At 34.7% G+C, this 20,158-nt stretch overlaps 1 protein-coding gene across 1 annotated transcript in view; it reads left to right on the top strand.

Moving 5' to 3' along the window:
* The window catches only part of Lrp1b (low density lipoprotein receptor-related protein 1B), a 1,427,040-nt gene that overhangs the window by 1,123,472 nt on the left and 283,410 nt on the right, over positions 1–20,158 (top strand). The window contains exons 44-50 of the mRNA XM_013517439.1: positions 1,317–1,509; positions 2,123–2,248; positions 6,004–6,132; positions 8,312–8,431; positions 16,620–16,733; positions 16,977–17,126; positions 19,276–19,398. Of these exons, the coding sequence (XP_013372893.1) occupies positions 1,317–1,509; positions 2,123–2,248; positions 6,004–6,132; positions 8,312–8,431; positions 16,620–16,733; positions 16,977–17,126; positions 19,276–19,398 (955 nt within the window). The remainder of the gene's footprint in view (positions 1–1,316; positions 1,510–2,122; positions 2,249–6,003; positions 6,133–8,311; positions 8,432–16,619; positions 16,734–16,976; positions 17,127–19,275; positions 19,399–20,158) is intronic.

The following is a 20,158-nucleotide window of genomic DNA, read 5'->3' as shown; positions in this document are numbered from 1 at the left end:
CTCTCCTCCTCCATCACTGTCACTTGGGGAGTTCCCTGGCCTCTTTGGGTTCCTCTGTACTAAGTGTAGCTGCTATGAAATCCACGTCACTAATTTCTTGTTACTCAGGAATCACTACATTTCATCACCCACCTTTCACAGCATTGAGAGGCCCTCAGTAGTATTTTTCTTTTCAGTTTCTTAGTTTTACAGGAATATAAATCTGGATTCTTTTTAACCACATTGGTTTGACTGCAGATTTGGTCTTTGCTACTTTTTTTTTTTTCATAGTAAGTATAAATGCATCTCCTTTATTTGTACTGTAAGCTTGTTGAAGGAAGAAACTAGAACTTTCTATCCTCTGTACACCCTGTACATTTTGAGAATTTGATAAGTGGTACAGGTCTGGTGATTGCTTAATAGAAATTTTTGGTCATATTAGTTGTGGGAGCGGCTGGAACTGGAAATGTGTTACATGTATGGAGGCAAGACATGGCCACAGTGTAGAAAGCAGTCAAGCTACCTTGGTCCTGAGAAAAGCATCCTGCCTGGACAATGGAGTCATTAGTTGCTAGGCAACCTCCTGTCCCTGATACTAACTTTGCAAAGGCAAAAACAAACACCCCTAATGTTATTCAGGTCCTCTTACCCAACAGGGATAGAAGTCACCTCCACCTGACCTGGCTCTAGTCTCTTGCTATCTTTTCCACATTCCTGAGGTACAGCAAGCACCCAAGAGTCACAACAATGAGTCTCATAATTTTGAATTGTTGATTTGGATTTAACACTGAAAAATAATCTAGTTTTCACCAGCAGAATGATAAAGTAGAATTATTGTTTGAACACCTCTACTTAGGAAATCCAAGAAGAAATATGCTCCAAAATCCAACACTTTTTGAACACTATAGTGACATCATAAGTGGCAAATCCCGCATCTGACCTCATAAGACATGCCACAGTCAAAACTCAGACATAGTGAAAACACTGAGTGATATAGATTTCAGCCTATAAGATATTCATAAACATTAATGGACTTTATATTTTTACTTGGACACTCTATCTTATTTTCTATATACAAATATCTCAAAATCAGAATTCTGAAAGACTTCTCATGCCAAGTGCTTTAGATAACTCTGGCAAATAATAAGTGTAATTAAAATATTTTAAGTAAACTATAAAGCAGGTACAGATAACCCATTCAGTGAAATATATTTTATCCAATAATTACTATTAAATGTATCCATGTTATCCCAGTTCCTTATTTTTGGAGCAAAGATGGAGGTTGATATATGAATAACTATTTTTATTGTAAAAATGTGTATTTTTATTTATTCTAGGTGATTGTTAAATCTGGGCCAGGAACTTTCCTTAGTTTGGCAGTTTATGACAATTATATCTTCTGGTCAGACTGGGGAAGAAGAGCTATCCTGCGTTCCAACAAATATACAGGCGGGGATACAAAAATTCTTCGTTCTGATATTCCACACCAGCCAATCGGGATCATAGCTGTGGCCAATGACACCAATACCTGTAAGTTACAAGAGAAAAATTATTTCCTAGTTATAGAATATCTCAGAAATACACCTGTGTTTTCTTGTCATACTTCATTGGATTTTGTTTTCTCATAGTTCTTGGGGTAGAGTTGAGAATTTGACTATTTCATATATTAAAATTATCTGCAATGTTCAAGTAACTCTTACAGTCCTGTAATTATGACTCGGGGAATAATTCCTTTGAAATAATTTGTTCCTGGAATTTCATCCTGATCGCTGTTACTCCTCATGAATTGTTGCTAGGATAATGATATCTCATGACAAGTTTTGCATTTGGGTTTAAAAATTTTTCCATCATTGTAACCCTAAAGTATAGTCTGCAACATCAGTGTGGTTTCAAATGGGACTAGTATGTTTGCTTCCACGATATCTTTGTCAAACATTAGGAGAACTATGTAGTGCTTTGTGGTATGCATTTCTTAAATTTGCATACCACTTAGAACATTCAGACTTTCAAAAATCCTGAATGTTCTTTGTTTAGGAGATGCCATTGAGAGGTGGAGGCACTTGAACAGATTACTATTCACCTGTACACACAACCCTGAATGGGTATACCAGTCAAATTTACCAATAAAGCCTCTTCATTGCAGGCGAACTTTCTCCATGTGCACTACTGAATGGAGGCTGTCACGACCTCTGCCTTTTAACTCCAGAGGGGAGAGTCAATTGTTCCTGCAGGGGAGACCGGATACTGTTGGAGGGCCACAGATGTGCGAGTGAGTAAAGAGAATCACAATGTCATTTGACATATCCACTCAACACAGCATACCCATTCATTAAAACTATTTAATATTTTTATTCTCCTCCAGTGTAAGCTCAGAGGTTTATGACTGATGTGCAGTTAGTTTATCTCTCTACTACTGTCTTGCCGTTTAATGTAGTGATAGCACCATGCCATAGTTAATGATAACCAAGACAGTGATGAAAGTTGTACCCCTCTGATTGCGCGCTGGAAGGCGTTGTGCCTAGCTAAAGAATATCTGCAGCGGATAATCATCTGAAATCTCATAGCTGTGACTTTGAGAATCAATCAATTACAAAATTAATTAAAGCTGAAAAAAGCCAGAATACAGACAGTATATCAGTAGCCTTGCAGTAAAACCACTCAGGGTCCATCACGGTATGCAAATGAGAGAGAATGGATCGTGTAACTTATTTGTAATCATTTCCAAACTGTTAATTAAGAATGTAACGTTGCAACATTGCATGATCTTTATGCCTCCCGAAGGAATTAGAGTCTTTAATTAGTACCATTACCATACACACTTATTAACAGTTAGGTTTCCAAAACTGTTTCCAAAATAAATAATGGTTGAAGTGTTCCAATACTGCTATGAAAAAATTAGCACACAATACTTAAAAAGGTTAATTTCCTGTTAACTTTAAGACTATTTGCAAGGGAGAAAGGTGGGAAGAAAAGCATTTAGTTGGAAATTGGGGAACTTGTTCCCAAAATGTGCCAAACTGACAGTTTTTTCTCTGCTATGCCCTTACCTCTTTTCTTTGAGCCTTAGGAAATGAACCAAGCTGGATAAGGTTACATTATAAAACTGTCATTTTTTCTTAATCTTTAATCTTCTTCTGATCTTCATCCACCAGAAAGCTTTTCTCATCCACCTATTACATATCTTTTCACTTTGCATTTTGGTACCGCAAACTGAAGGGGTACCTCTCAGCAAAAGTGATAGAGTTTGTTTTATTTAACACTCTTCAAAGACAAGGAGAAATTGATGCTATTAATCAATGAATTTTAAATATCAATAGTGAATTTCATTAATTCAAGCCACAAATTCTCATCATTCTTTGTCACATAACATTGCTCTGGGTTGTTCAGGCTATTGCTTTAGCTCTCTTCTCCTTGGCTTTTGTGGTTTCAGTTGTAATGGTCTGGATCTAATGCCACCTGTAAGCCTGGAGTGTTAGCTATGCATTAGAATCACTCAGCACAGGTCAGTACAGGCCAGTGTGTAAGCAGTGACTTTGCTCAAAACAATGAAGTTTATTTGTATAAAGCAGAGGTTTATTTCTGCAATATACATCAAATACAATTCTCCCTGCTATGTGACCTGTCCTTCTCTTCTGATGAGAAGAAATGAATCGGACAGTAAGTATCATTTTAAATAAGACACTAATATTCCCATTTTAAATAAGACACTCATATTCCCAATGGAAGGGTACAGTCACCCTGGGTTCCTCAGAGATGATAAATTGTGGAACTATCCATTGTGCCTTCATACTGAAATCTTATGGTCCAGCAGAGCCATTGGAAAGTAACTCTTGACTTCTTTTCAAAGCTATCTTTGAAAAATAAGATTGTGTGTGGCAGATCTGCATCCACACCTGGATGAGTTCATGCAGAGACGTCCATGAACATTAATGGTCACATTAAAGGGCCTGAAGGCCATTGATTAACACCTGAAAACAAAAGAAGGGAAACCATTTGTTGTCATAACAGTTAACAAAAAAATTAGGCAGTTCCATCATCACCACATTGCTAACCATGTTCACCCAACTGCTAATCCCATAATACAAGAAAGAATAGAAAACATAATTATATAAAGTTCTTGACATTTACAAGAATGAGAGAGAGCACAGAGCACAGACACAGAAAACTATCAATACAATTTCCTCAGCTGAATACACTTGAGCAAGAAATGTTTTCAAGTCATACTCATTTTTTCATTAAGTAAAAGCCTTACGTAGAGAGCTGTAACAGTGTTTTCAACACATAACATGAAAAATCTTAGCCAGGCATGGTGGCACATGCCTGTAATCCCAGCACTCGGGAAGCTGAGGCAGGAGGATCATTGTGAGTTCCAGACCAAGTAAATTTTCCTCAAAGGAATTATGGTTATAACCCTGGATATAGCACTTTCTATCCCAGAAACTTCTCATTGGAAATGAAACAATACATAGCTTGTATCTAAAATGTTCAAAATATGTCAGGAATGTCAAAGACGTTCAGTTAAGCATCTGAAATTTTTCCAGTTCACAATCACAAATGTTTTGACCGAGTAATATTATCATCCCTCTGAGTTCATTTTCCTTTAAGCTTAATAATATTTTTATGTTTTAAATTCTCTTTACCTTCTCTAGAATGACATTCTACCTCAGCTACTGACTGACAAGTGAAGTTTATACTGCAAAAAGAAAGCCTTTACCTTTGGAAACTGTTGTGACCATTGAAAAATTAAAATTAGAAATTATAGACAGGAACATAGACATATGAATATGTGTTAAGACAGTTAAAATCTAGGATAATAAAAATAAAACACTGGAAATTTCATATAATATTAGTGGCTTTTAAATTGAATATTCCTGAAATAAAGCTCAGAAATGGATAGCAAATTAAAAATAAGCCCTGTCTACTACAGAGATAAATGAATTCTACTGACCTTTACCATGAAACATATAACTGGATTTCAAGATTTCAGTGTATACACATTCAGCTTTGGAGTCAGAGCATGGATGCAGAAAGCACGCTCCAAAAGACCGGATTTTGAAAGTTTGCTGTAGAATGTATTATTAAGAATAGAAGCAAGTTAATTTTCCCCAATAGAGACATACACAAAGGTTACAAGCTCATAGTCCTCAGAGAAGAACTTGCTGTAAAGAAGATTTTCTGTATTCTGTCATTGTTGATCTCTTTACAAATTAGGGCAAACCAAATACAAAGTTCAAACTGTTTCTTTATGAAAATCCTGAGCTTCACAAATGGGACGATATACTATGGTTAGGGGGCGCCTATGAGCATCAGGTGCACACGCTTTCTGGATCATCATTGTATTCCACCAAATCATCACACAGAGGACCTCTTGGCCACCTGTGGTGGAAATAGAGTCTGCCCAAGATCTCCACGTGTGAATGGAGCAAGACCAATATGAGTATGATTTGAGCCATTCCAATGTTGCTAAATGATAGAATTTGCCCCAGGATTTCATCAGAAGTTAGGTGAGGAGGTAGCCTAGGATGGAGATGGAGCAAGCAATGAACACAATTGATACTTCAAGTGAAGCACTAAAAAGTGGGTCCTCAATTCCCCATGAAATAGTAATGTTTTAAGGAATATGTAATACATTCCAATGAGAAAAATCAAAAACACTCTCAGCATGTACAAAACACATTTAACCTGTACTTCTAAAAGTGTACCTTAAAGGTGGACTCTATGCATAGCCATTCACATTTGAATTACCCTTCTGCTCCACACACATACAATCACCAAATAATAAATACACAAATAGGCATAAAAGAAAAACAGCCTTGCAACTCATACACATTTACAAAGGAGAGTAAGAACAACAATAAAGTGTCCTTGTTAATGTCTTCTAAATGTCACAAATCATTGCCCTTTATTGAATATCATGTTTATATAAATTGTAGATTATATTTATAACAAAGGTTAAGGAAGTTAATTGCCATGGTATCAAAAAAGCATATTGTTCCAAAGAATATTGGCTTTTTATTCCTTCAGCTAAAAATTCCTCTTGCAACATTTATTCAGAGTTTGAGTGTGGGAACGGTGAGTGTATTGACTATCAGTTCACCTGTGATGGCAGCCCTCACTGTAAGGATAAATCAGACGAAAAACTGCTCTACTGTGGTAAGTGTCTGACATGTGCTTGTCTCATTGCAGAGAGAAATTTCTGGTTACTTTCATGGTTTTTGGCTTCTCTGTCTCTTTACTAAGTGCATATGAATCCTTGAGGGTATCTTGTTAACAGTAGATGCAAGGCAATTTACTTGGTTTTGCTTGTGCTAAAATAAGCACCTTATTTCCTATTGAACAACCATAGAATTCATTGAAAATTGTGCCTGCTTTTCCATCCAGGGACTACAAAGTAAAACAAAGGTGGACCATGTCTTTTGATCTTCCTAGTAATTCATCTTTAGCAATATGCCTTAGGCTCATAGTTTTTAAAATATCAGAAATATCTGTGCTGCTTGGATATTTTAGGCTTACTTGGTAGCAATGACTAAGTCAATAGCATATGTAGGGTTGGTATCAACGTCTTTTTCACCTCACTTATGTCTCCAGGATTACCATGGAGGCTCATGTCTATTGTTGTAAAGACTAATTGATTTGTCTATAGTGTTCATCAAACTTGGGCTTTTATCAACAGTGCTTCCATTGGTAAGCCCAGCTGATAATCAAACTCCCTCTCTTGGAAGTAGAGAACTAGCAGTTATCTTTATTACTATCATATTTTTCTTGGAAATTTACCTTTGTACAATCATCAATAGATACTGTAGAATTTATACAGATTATCTATAATTAGTCTTATTGTGTGTAAGGCACAGTTCTAGAATTGGCATCTGTAATTGCTACATTTCATTCCTGTTTTTCTCCTTTGTTCTACTCTCTGGGTAATAATCAGGCCTAAATAACCAAAGAAAGGTAAAACTAGAACAAAATGGAATTCAGGCCATCGACTAACACTCTTTGACATTATAGAGTAGAAATTTGAGTCTCTTTCTCTTTTTTAGATTTGTGCTTTCACGTGTTTTGATGATAGTAATTATCATCATCTGGTTTCTCATGTAGGAATCCTCCAAATACATTTTGTAGGAGTATATTTTGTAGCTCATCTCATGATGATGAAGTATTTACTTGTATATTGTAGTACTAGTGATTGAACACAGGCATGGTCAAAGAGCACCAAAGAGCAAAATTCACAGTCTTTTCATTAATATGTTTTTGAGACATGTTCTTGCTAAATTGTTCGGGATAGGTTCAAACTTGCAATCCTCCTGCCCTAACCTCCTAAGGAGCTGGGATCATAGGTGTGGACCACCATTCACTCTTACTTTGATTTTTATAGTCCTTTAAAAATAGAGCTAGCATGTTAGCTCCACAGCAATGCAACACTACTCTGAGGTCTTGATTTGACCTGTAACTAGTAGTTTGTCCACCCCAGGTACCGAGTGCAAGCTCTGGCATCACATGTGAGGTTTACCTTTATTCCCAAATGTTCTTTGAGATTGCTGGGATAAAACACACTTCTTTATCTTCTACTTTCCTACAACAAAAAAAACTAACTTTAATGGTTTTTGAAAGAATTAAATAAACCAATACGTATTTATATATGCTGAACAAAAATTCAGGCATAAAGTGAGTGTTTAATACAGTTATTATCACTGTTATTTACAGTTTTTATGCCAAAAAAGAGAATGGTTAGAGAACTTCATTAAGATAAATACAAGCAAAGACCAATCTTAGAAAAGCCAATGGCATTTTTTTTCTTTTTGTTACCAAGATTGAACTCAGGACCTTGTGCTTGCCAGGCAGGCCCTTGTTCTGCTGAGCTATATCCCCGGCCCCCTGTGGCATTTTAAGATATCAATTTTATTGATATTAAGGTTTCTCTTTTATTCAGCAACTGATGTGCTCCTGCTGTTTTTTTTTTCTTGTTATAAAATGTTTGCACATGAGAAAAAGTAAATAGTTTCATAGAAGGAGTGTTCTTGTTACTTTGAGGTAGCGATTTCATTATGCTGAATTAAATATTTATTATATGCTTATATCTGTGCTACTTGATAGAAGTAAAGAGACAATACTGTAGATAGAAGTTCAAGGGATCTTCAGGTATGAAACACTAAGTCAGGACACATCTTTTTTGAAAGAGCTATGCCTTGATCATTGATAAACATAATTCAAAACTTTAATATTGAACTGCACTTGTTTTGTAGATCCGTAAATACTTAGTAGATCTATAAACTAGTCTTTATGAACGAAATGTTATCTGTGATTTTCATTTTGAGTTTCTAATTTCATTCATAAGAAAACAGAAGCTGTCGAAGAGGTTTTAAGCCTTGCCATAATCGCCGCTGCATTCCTCATGCCAAGTTATGTGACGGGGAAGATGACTGCGGTGACAACTCTGATGAATTAGACTGTAAAGGTAAACCCTTTTGCACTACACTATGAATACTGTTTACTGTTTTAGCCGTGATTTGTGAACTTTTCCAAAGGTTGTTCCTGAACTGCATCCTGGTACAAAACACCTAATAACGTTGATGGACCACATTTTGCTAAATGCTGTTAGAGTAGAACTGGAGATGGTTATGTTATGTGAAATTAAGTCAGCCAAAGAGATACACATGATTTCACTTATACGTGGAGTTCTATAAAGTGGGTTTTAGAGGAGTTGAGAATTGGTGAGAAAGCCAATAGTGGTCAATGACTATAAAACTACAGGTGGGTAAGAGCAATAAGTTTTGGTGTGCTATTGTAGGATGAATATAGATAACAATTATGTAATACATGCAGTATTTCCAAAGACTAGAATAAAGGTTTTTGAAAGTTTTCCCATAAATTCCTGGGGAGATAGTTATGTTTAACTTGATTTAAACTTTACACAATGTACATAAATCACAAACCATCACATGGTAGTCCATACCATGGTAGTCCATGGTATAATTTTTATAAATCATTTAAAAATAATTCAACTTAAATGTTGTGCCTATATTTCTGTTTCTACTATTTTGCTCACTTTTAAACTTACATTTCTCACTTCCTGTTCTACATCACTATTTTCTTCATTTTTCTACTAAAAATGTGCAGTATTGAATTTACTGCTCCAAAAATGTTTGCCCTCATTCTTTAACTCCTTATTATTCTCATGATCCTAATGAATGCTGTGAAACTTCGGCGCTAACCTTCAGGCCTTCTTCTTGGGTGCTTTTCTACCTCTGTACTTAATCATCAACAAACCTTCTAACTGAGATATCGTCCACGTCTATGCGTGATAAACTTGGATTGAGCACCTTTTTAATGAATTCTCAGCCTATAATTTTCCCATTTTATTCCTATACTGTTAATCAGGCTAATTCTGTTTAATATTTCTCACAGTGACTGCTGCAGCACATCGTCAAACCACACTAACTAGTTTAAAACCCTTACCTCAACATTCACTGTCTACATTTGTATACATTACTAACCTATCTGGGTTTCTGTGTTCTGAACTGTGAGTTAGGAAAAGTAATATTGATATTAAATAATATTCATATAAATAATATTGATATAAAAATAATACAGATATTAAACTAAATAGCAAATAATTCTCAAAATAGTACTTAACATATGGTAAATGCCATGAAAACATTTCATTTTAAAAAACCATAACTTTTTAAAAATCTGGTGAAAAAATTATGAGTGGAATACCAGTGTTGGCAGACTAAATGGCAATTTTTTTAGTCTGACATTTATGGCCTTTTAAAATCTGGATCGAACATATATTTTCAAAGCAATCTCCTTTTAAAAGTATTTCCAGTTATCAAACACATTGCTTTGAGTGCCCTGCATTAAGGACTGAGACACAGAATTAATAAATATGTCTTTCTTACCCTGAAGCAGTTCAAACCCTAAGTGACAGACTGTAATGTAAATAGATGAAGAGATACATAAGGTACCATGATTGCACACATAAGAACACACTTTTTTTGTGTGTGTGGCTTGAAAGTACCTTCAAAGTTCCAAATACTACATCAAATTTAATCTGAGTATTTAAGGATAAATAAGGTAGAACACAAAAACAGAAGACAGTTCCAATAGACGGAACAAAATTGAAAGCTACAAAGAGCATTAGATTATATAGAAGAGGGGCTGGGGATTTAGCTCGGGGCTGGGGATTTAGCTCAGCGGCAAAAAGCGCCTGCCTGGCAAGCGCAAGGTCGTGAGTTCGGTTCCCGGTACTGGAGAAAAACCAAAAAAAAAAAAAAAAAGATTATATAGAAGACTGGTTAAACAAATAGAAAAAAAACAATAAGCAAATTACAGGAAGGGAACAGGACATGAAGGTGCTCTTTGTGCCTGGTGGTATTTGACTTTGTCTCATATTCACCAGAAAGTTGCTGGAGGTTTAAAGCAGGGCAAATCAAATTTTCATTAATTTTTAAAAAGAAAAGAAATACATTTAGGTAAAGGAAAACTATAACAATGAGATCACAGAGATAAAACAGGACTCTCTCACATGCATTGGAAGGTAAAAATCCAGGGGCTTTAACAGTGTTTTCAAAACATAACATGAAAAATCTTGGGTAATGTATATGACAAAAGGAAAATAAACAAATAAATAACAAGATAATTAACACCAGAAATTTGGGATCATTTTGACCTGATAAAATTATTATTTGTTTTATTGTGTTTATTATACTTGTGAGTCTTTTGTTTGAGTTGGAATTGGAATAAGGTAAGGAGGAATACTTCCATCCTGAAACTGGAGAACTATAGACATTCAAATGCAGGTATTTCAAAGACAAAGATAGAGATCTGGAGCATAGATGGGACAGTTACTCTAGAAATATTGATTGTGGACTCCTTACGGAGAAAAATCTCACAATATACAGAGTCATGTTTGCTTTCAGAGAGAGCACCAGGAGTACCCGTAAATATTTTTAAAGTAATTGCGCTATTATTAAAAAAAAAAAGTAGAGCATAGGACTTACAGAAGGATGTTCATAATGAATTATTTTCTATGAAAGGAGAATCATTCAGCATTTCAAAGGGTTACAGAAGGGGTAAGAAAGTAATTATGGGCTACAAGTGCCCACTGTAAGTAACGAACATATTTTCAGTGAAATGTTACAAAAAAGGCAGATCATTGCACTGCGGCAGAAAATAAAGGAATAAAGACAATAAATGTGCCGTGTTTTCAGAAAAGATTGGTGGTAAAGGCTCAGTTGTGATGAGCAGGCGGTGCAGAAGTAAGGAAGAGCAGAAGGGATACAAATCACCCACTCTGGAAGTGTGTGCAAGTGTGAGATGTTACTCTGCGGCCTCTTACATCCTGGGACTTGCGGAAAACACTTGGCTTTATGAGTATCTAAACTTGACAGTTTCGGAAGTGCTACTTTCATTTTCGAATTAAGTCACCTATTACTTACCTTATCTATAAATGATTAAAATTACAGATGCTAAACGTAGGTAGAGGGAGATGGATAAGCATTTGGAAGAATGGAGAAAAAGACACTAGAAGACGGAGGAATGGGGAGTTTCTATTTATTATTTGCAAGCAGAAATGAATACATTAAAGACATTAAATAAAATGGTAAAAATATAAAGATAGAATATGAAGGAATTGAAATATAAATATATAAGGTACAGTTTAAAGCAAAATTTTTCTAATGAAACTATTGAAGTTTCACGTTACTATGGGTTTTCTTAGGAAATGAAACTTTATTTTCAAAAGTGCTAAATAAATTGGTGTGTTTTGATTTATGATATATTGTACTTGGTAAGTGGTATTAGAAGATTATTAAATTCTTAGGTGGGAAACTGAAGCAGTTAGTAAAGACAGGTTTATTTTGCCTGATGATATCAATATAAGTTGTTGAATAACAAGAAAAAACTTTCACATGTCATTTTTCCCTTTTACAGTCAAAAAATTTCATTCCATGTTATGCCTGTCTCAGTCGTGTTCTTAGGCATAAAAGATTAAGTTTGTGTATTAAGTTTCTGTCCTAATCTTTCTGCTGTAATAACGATAGTGTAAAAAGCATAGCAGTTGGATACCTTAAAATTAATAAAACATAAGATTTAAAGTTCTTCTTACATAAAGAATATTTGAAACTAAAATTGTTTCTCTACACACAGACTTTATTACTTACCAGTAGTTAGTGTGTGTACCTGAATCAAGTTCTATAGTTAAACAAACACTTAGCTTTTTAATGGAAAGACTACTTGGGGGCTGGGGATTTAGCTCAGCGGCACAGCGCCTGCCTGGCAAGGTCGTGAGTTCGATTCCCGGTACTGGAAAAAAAAAACAAACAAAAAAAGAAAGACTACTCATTTCAGTTGTATAGTCTTGGTTTGATTTTTCTCTTATCTTGAATTTGGTCGCATAGTGTCCTTGAAGGACGTTCTTCAAGCCAGGGAAGGAAGACCCCTTTGCATTTTATAAAGCAGGCTGTATACAGAGCTGTACCTCTGCCTGTATCCCGCAAGCCTCTCCCTCTTAGCACAAAATGATGATGAAGGAAATGGCATGTGTAAGGACTTAAAGAGAATGAGAAACATTCTCTCTCCATGTTTTCCAGTTACTTCTCACTTGCTAAAGTTAATGAGACACTGGGATGCACCATTTTTCTGCACTTATATGAGACGTACAAATATTCTATTGTTTTGAACCAAAATAAAACAAAACAATATACAGTAGTATGATCAGAAATTGACATATGATTAGTCAAGATTTGATAGGCTGAAGTGAGAGGCTACGATAGGACCCTATATTTGAAGAATCACTGTACATTTGTTCATTTATACTTCTATGGTAACTGTTACTACTTTTTTAAAATTCCACTAGGGCAGAGTGTCTACTTACAGAGTGAAAATGCAGGTTATAAGGAATTATTTTTTGGTTTCTTCTCTCCTGGAGGCAAAGAAAAAGCTTAAATCCTCATCAATCTTTTATTTACTGCCTCTTTAAGGGTTTTCTTTCATGACTGAAAGTTTTAGACTTTAGGCTTTCTGGGATGGATAAGAAGAGTTGTCAAAATGTTTGTCATTTTGTATTCCTCTTGAGGTGAGTGACAGATTGAGTAAGTAGATTCAGGGAAAGTGCTTGATGGACCTTCTTCCCTGCTAAAATGAGGATAAATTACTTCCCTGGGGAAGTGCATGAATTTCCTTGGGCCATAGAATACTTTCAGGTAGACTGAAGTTCTGAAGCCACTTGAAGAAAAGGAAATGAGTGAGGTTTTTTTTTTTTTATTATTCTTCCCTGAATTCACAGGAAAACTTTGAAAGATTCCACCAACAGCAAGCTGGAAGGAAAGGATGAACACACTGGGGAAAAAATTAAATTACTTTTGTGTTTCCAAACTCCAAAACTAAGCAGCAAATTAAAAATTAAATTAGAAAAGTGCTTAAAAAATAAAAAGAATAGAGATATGACAGCAAATCTAATGCTTTTTTTCTTTTCTTGCCTCTTTCCTCTTTCTATAGGATGGTTGAAGGGAGTTGGAAGAGAAGAAGGTCTATGTTATTTATAAGAAATATCCAAGGATTCACAGAAAGGCCAAAATTGAGTTTACATCTTTCATATACCATTAAAGATTTTAACTGACAGGGTGAAAAGAAAGTGGAAAAAGTAGAAAATTAAGAAAATATATGAAGTAGAGGGTGCTGTTATTTCTTTGTGCTACTACTTTTGATCCACAGTCCCTGTCAGATCTTTTCCTTTGTAGTATCTCATTGCTATTCTTGCTATAGTTGCAGGATGTTTTCACACACATTTTCTAGGCTACCTTTTTGGTTGCACAATCTGGAGGGAAAAGTCTAGCGTTTCTGTCTTGGCTTATCTTTATTTGGATCAAGTTATTTTTTCTTATCTTTTTTTGGAGACTTTTAGCCTGAGGACAAGCTGCCAGAAAACTTTCATATTCAGTTGACAAATTAGAGATTCCAGTGTATTTCTCCCGAAAAAAAAACACCTTTAGGGTGAAACAGATTGCAAGTAGCTCACTTACCCAAATAAAGCAAGGAAGGATTATAGTTCAGGCAACAGAAATGGAGAGGTTTGGGCAAAGAGTTTGTTCACTTACTTAATGAAATTTCTCTATGTCTGGATTTCTCCTATTGTTGCGTACTAATGCAAGAGGTATCAACCTTTACCAGTATCTTTCCCGTTATGCTTGCAAAATTTCACAACCACTTCATATGTCCAATTCCTTCACAATTCATCATCTTTTTAAGCCTCTAATCATTCTTAGAGTCTGTATTAAGTCATGGAATCTGTGGCTCTAAGACATTGTGTTACTATTTGCACATCTTGAGCTCTGCAATTGGCTGGAAGAACCTTCCAGGGTTCATTGGTCTGACTGTTAGTTGAAAAAATGGAAGGAAAAAATAAATCCTAAAGATTTGCTACTGCTGTCTCACTCCCCTGACCACCTCCCTCCTCTTTTCTTTTTTTGGTTTTTCTCCAGTACCGGGAACCGAACTCACGACCTTGCACTTGCCAGGCAGGCGCTTTGCCGCTGAGCTAAATCCCCAGCCCCTCTCCTCTCTTTTCTGATGCCTTTCTTTTAAATTCTATCTACTACCTACTTTGCTGAACTTCATAGTTACAATGTCTTTCCATGTAGAGTTCTTTCTCTTGCTTCTTCCAGAATTCAGCCTAAGACTTTGTTCTACTAGACCCATTTTTCTCTCATGTTGTTCTATACTATACACATTCTTCCACCTCAGAGCTTCAACACTGTATTTGAAACCCCATAACTATAAAAAACACAGAGGCTCCAGGGTTCCTAACTGGGTGCCGTGGTATGTCCCATGTTTATGGAGTCCTAGTTTGTCTCTCTGGCTTTTCATCTACCACTACTACCTTAGATGGGCCCCCTCACACCATGCAGGGGATTCTCTATGAAAGTTTCGGAAGAGCTATGGAGAGGGTGCTGTTGTCTCCTTGGAGTCTTGAACTTTAACTTCCAGTATACCATAAGTGAGAAATGCAAGGGTGATAGGAGGTAAAATTTTACAGGATTTCCTAAAAATATTATATATAAAATGTTGTTTCTCAGTGGAGTGCATCCTGTCTGCCAGACAAAGACTTTGTAGAGAAGTATCAAGTACAGAACTAAAAAGAGATTAGTGACAGTGAAGTAAAAAACAAAACAAAAATCAATGACATGATTACATTCTATGTTATATACTGATTTACTATTTCCATTGGGGAAAAACTGAATATAAAATGCTATAGAAGAAAAGAGAGAAGAAATTTTTCTTTCCTACATATAAAAGAAAAAAAAAAACCCTGTTTTTTTATGTTTTGGACCAACGCATTTATCTCCACCTTTAATGGCGTTATGTGTTTCACATGCTAGGATTTATTTTTAATAAAGAAAATAGTGAAGCAATTATAATTGCAAATTGTAAATAAAACATTTATTCTAATTATCATTTAAAGACAAATAAGTATGCAATCTCAAGATACAATTAAGTATAATAGGAGTGGTGCATTATGAAATACAAGTGACATATACACCCTTGAGTAAACTTTGCATATTTTAAATTAGCATTTTAACCATTTACAATTTGCTGTTACTTCTATTTAAAATTAAATAGTTTCTTTAAAGTACCAACACTATTAAAAGTGGCTTAATCAACCTTAAGGTTGTAGTTTAGTGTAATTGCCCTGGGAATATTTGAAGTTGTATAAAAATTTACCTAAGTTAATCTAACAAACATAGCATACCTTGTACCTACTTATAACATTTTTAAAATCATTGTATGGTAATGAATAGATAAGGAATTTCAAAATACATACCATGTATGATTAAAAATAGGCATTCTGTACAAAGTGTCTATAATGACAGCACATTGAAATTGATATTATCTAAACAGGGAATTGCAGAGCCATACTTTTATAACAATAGACATAACAATATTACATCTGCAGGTAGGATTGGTATGAGTGATTCATACAGTGTTTCCTATCACAAATGTTAGTGGTATGGGCATTTACAGCACAGATGACTTTCTAGCAATGTTCAGGTGTTTGTTATAAGTAACAAAGCAAATGCCAAATGGTGTCCTCAGTATGTTCTTTTTTTTATCTGTGTTTTGTTTGTGTCATAGAAACAAATGCTCCATCAGTGGGATTGGGATTTTTCATTGGCATTTAATCAATCATTTGATTAGTGTCATAGCCTTTCACTAAAGAAGATGGCAGGAGAGAGAATGATCAGCAATGTTCATTGATCTGTTATTATTGTCTCATTACTGGGCTTGTATTACCACCGCGAACAATGCACAGTCCCTGCTGTCATGGAACCCACAGTTTAGGTAGCATCCAGGAACATGAACAGTATGTAATTTTGTCCCAATTCTGTACGTCAACAGTAAAATACAGGGAAAATTTTAGAGAAGGGGAAGTCATGTAAGAGGGATATAACCCAGCATGGACATGGTAGCCTGGTAAAAAAAAAAAAAAAAAAAAAAAAAAAAAAAAAAAAAAAAAAAAAAAAAAAAAAAAAAAAAAAAAAAACCTAGGTAAAATAATATGAATTAATTATAATCTTCAAACTGTAAAACTCAAGGAGCTATTTTCTGTCCCACATATCCATTTACTGATTTACCCACTTTTCTAGTTTCAGCCTGTGCCACTGTGGAGTTCCGCTGTGCAGATGGGACTTGCATTCCAAGATCAGCACGATGCAACCAGAACATAGATTGTGCAGATGCTTCAGATGAAAAGAACTGCAGTAAGACGTTTCCTTCCTTTTGACTTGCTCATGCCTGGACACCTTTGGCACTGCGTTGAACACTGTCCAACTTTTTACTGAACCTAGTCCAGAACTGATACGTAATTAACCCTGCTGTATAGGATAATTGCATATTTAATTCTGCAAATGAAGTTAGTTTTCCTGCCTCTATGACCTAGATAGAGGTCTCATAGTCTTTATAAATGAGGTGTTTTCAATTTCCTTTTGTTTACAACCTTCTAGATAATACAGATTGCACACATTTCTATAAACTTGGAGTGAAAACTGCAGGATTCATAAAATGCAATTCTACCTCACTGTGTGTTCTGCCAACCTGGATATGCGATGGCTCTAATGACTGTGGAGATTATTCAGATGAATTAAAGTGCCCAGGTAATTCGGGAAAGAAAAACAGTGCTCACCTTGAAGATTTAAAGGCATGCTAGCACTTGGTGGTCCCTATTGTTTTTGACATGTAAAATTTGTTTTGAAATGTTCTAATAAATAAAGTTGTGGGTATTCAGCACATCAATTTATAAACACACATGCATGCAGTCTATTATGAAAAATTGTTTGTCATAGTTCTTGGATTATCACTTAATTGGTTAATACTTGATTTTAATTTTTTACTCAACAGTGTATAACTTTCCATGATATCATTTTTATTTAATGTTTTGGTTTTGAAAAGTCTAGCTACATCCTTGGAGAAAGTAGAGAAGCTTCTCTACAGATAATTGGTTGTTACTCACTGGAACTTTCACTTTTTTAGTATTATATTTTTAATTACATAGAAATTTTAGCTGGACATGGTGGCTCATGTCTATAATCTCAGCATTCTGGAGGCTGAGGCAGTAGGACTGCTTTGAGTTTGAGGATGGCCTGGGCTTCAAAGTGAGTTCAAGGCAGGCTGAACTGCACAATGAAGCCCTGTCTCAAAAAGACAAAAAGTTTTCAATATAAAATTTCATTTTTAGACTTAAGAAACTGGGTGTCCAAATTATGTAACAAATGTTGTTTTCCAGTAGCATGTTACTTACCACATTATGGTTATTGTTAATTTTTGCAATAATCTTAAAGGCAACATGTGACAGATATTCATAGTATCAGTATTTTCCTTTTCATGTTTTTATCACTTGTTAGAACGAATATATTATTTTAACAGTTAACTTTCAACACCAATAGAGAAAAGTGGCTTTTCATTGGATAAGAAAGGAATACTAAAGCTGGTTTTTGAGACAGCTGGACAGACAGGAAGCCAGCATTAGGTGATTCAAGTGTATTCATATTATAGCTAGCTCATACCTAGACAGCATCTTAAATAATCTTGGCTGTAAAGTACATTCAAGAATTTTTTATTTCATGATCAATTCATTCAAAAATGTATTTTTATTCTGTTACACAACAAAATAAGAATAATTTTTATTTTAAAATATTAATAATAGACCAGTATAATGTGATTAATATATATACACTGTCTTCCTAATTGACTACGGGTCTGTTTAAAGCTACGTAAAGCCTTACATAGAAGGTGGCAGATGATACGAAGTAAAGAGAAAATAACCAGTATTTAATCTTAGAAGTTATAATGATAGTAATTTGATTACTTTAAGCATTACAATTTACAAAGAAATGTTTACATACGTACTTTTTATTAACATGATATTTATAGGGTATAATTTTATATTTATTTATTTATGTAATATTTTTGGTACTGGGATTGGAACACAGGCTCTCACACATGCTGACCTTGTGCTACAGTGCTGATTTACACTCCCAGCTGCATAATCATTTTAGAGATTCCATTTTGACTTACTTTTCTTCCTTAGAATAGAGAATATTTATTTCATTTCTATTAAAGCTTATTCAAAACAGAGGGCACCAGAAATACTAAATCCATAGTTTTTCAGGAAAGATTCATCTCTGCTTGTTGTCACTACTTTTGTTCTGAATATGAAATTAAGAATATTTTTCCTATATATAAGATTCTTAGACTCTGTGTTTTTAGAGTCATTTCAGTTATTTTGTTTTATTTTGATTTTATTATCCAGTCTGGGGATGGTGAACCTTTCAGAGATGAGTCCCCAAACTGCAACCCAAAACCTACTTATACTTCGAAGTGCCAGCATGCCAATTCAGCCTGAATTCTGAGGTTTCAGATTAGAAAAAATTCCTACACTAACATCTTTTGTCTTAAAAGAAAAATAACATGCATGCCATAGGTTCACCACCATTGACTCTACACTCTTGATTTAGCCTTTTTTTTTTTTTTTTCAGTCAGTAACCTCTTTTTGGTCCAGGACCCGATTCTGAATTGTATTTGGTTATCCTGTCTCCCCTCCAGTCCCCTCCAGTTTGTGACAGTTTCTAGGTCATCCCTTGGTTTTCACAACCTTGGCATTCCTAATTTGAACACCTCAGATATTTTTTAGTTGATAGCTTCCTACTTGTCTTCTCCAATTCACAGAGTATTAATATTTTACCTACATCTAGTGTGGATGTTTCAGAATAAATTATTTGACATTACATTTATATTTTATCACAGTTCAAAACAAACACAAATGTGAAGAAAATTATTTTGGTTGTCCTAGTGGAAGATGCATTTTGAATACATGGATATGTGATGGGCAGAAAGACTGTGAGGATGGACTTGATGAGCTCCACTGTGGTGAGACATTCCGTCTGGACTGACCTCTGTGAACCGTTATTACCTGTGTACTGGCTTCTCTTATACAAGGCTTTTTTAAAAAGCAGCATTAACTGATTTTAATGTCAATCTTCAATTTTAATAAATAATATAAAATTGCAAAAAAATTGCAGTAAAACTGTAGAGATATAACGAAGTAAAACAGTCCTCTTTCCAAGAATTTTAAACTTTTCTACCTTTACTGAGTGGATTCCACCATAAATAATATACTTATATTTTCATTTCCTGATTCATTAACTGAAGATGCTATCTAACATATTTACTTCCTGCTATTAAAACTAAAGATGTATACAGAGTCCACCAAAAATATACATCAGGAAAAGAAAAACTTGTATAAATATTTTAATGCTAAATTTATTGAGATATCATGAGATTAATGCATGTTACCTTTGGCCTCTACAATTGCGAGATGTGTTCAAAGTGGTAGTCATTAGCTTCTAGACATTTATTAGTACAGTGAACTGTTGAAGTGAGTATACATTTTTTGGTAGACTGTATATTATTCACTATACTTGGCAATTACATCATTATTTAAAATAATTGGCAATTACATCATTATTTAAAAATTTGTATTGTGTATGTACCTGTAAATAGTATTCTTAAACTACTATTTCTTCAAGTCCTTATTCCTTACACTCTGCCTTCTACTTTTGGTTTGTGTTCATTTCATTTTACAGTGTCACAGTAAGAAAGATTTTCAAGTTTATTTGGTAAAATTAAT

Source organism: Chinchilla lanigera, unplaced genomic scaffold (assembly GCF_000276665.1).
Source record: "Chinchilla lanigera isolate Chin_1 unplaced genomic scaffold, ChiLan1.0 scaffold00039, whole genome shotgun sequence".
Lineage (NCBI taxonomy): Eukaryota > Metazoa > Chordata > Mammalia > Rodentia > Chinchillidae > Chinchilla > Chinchilla lanigera.
The sequence above is the reverse complement of the archived record's forward strand: the minus strand, read 5'-3'. Positions and strand labels throughout refer to the sequence as shown.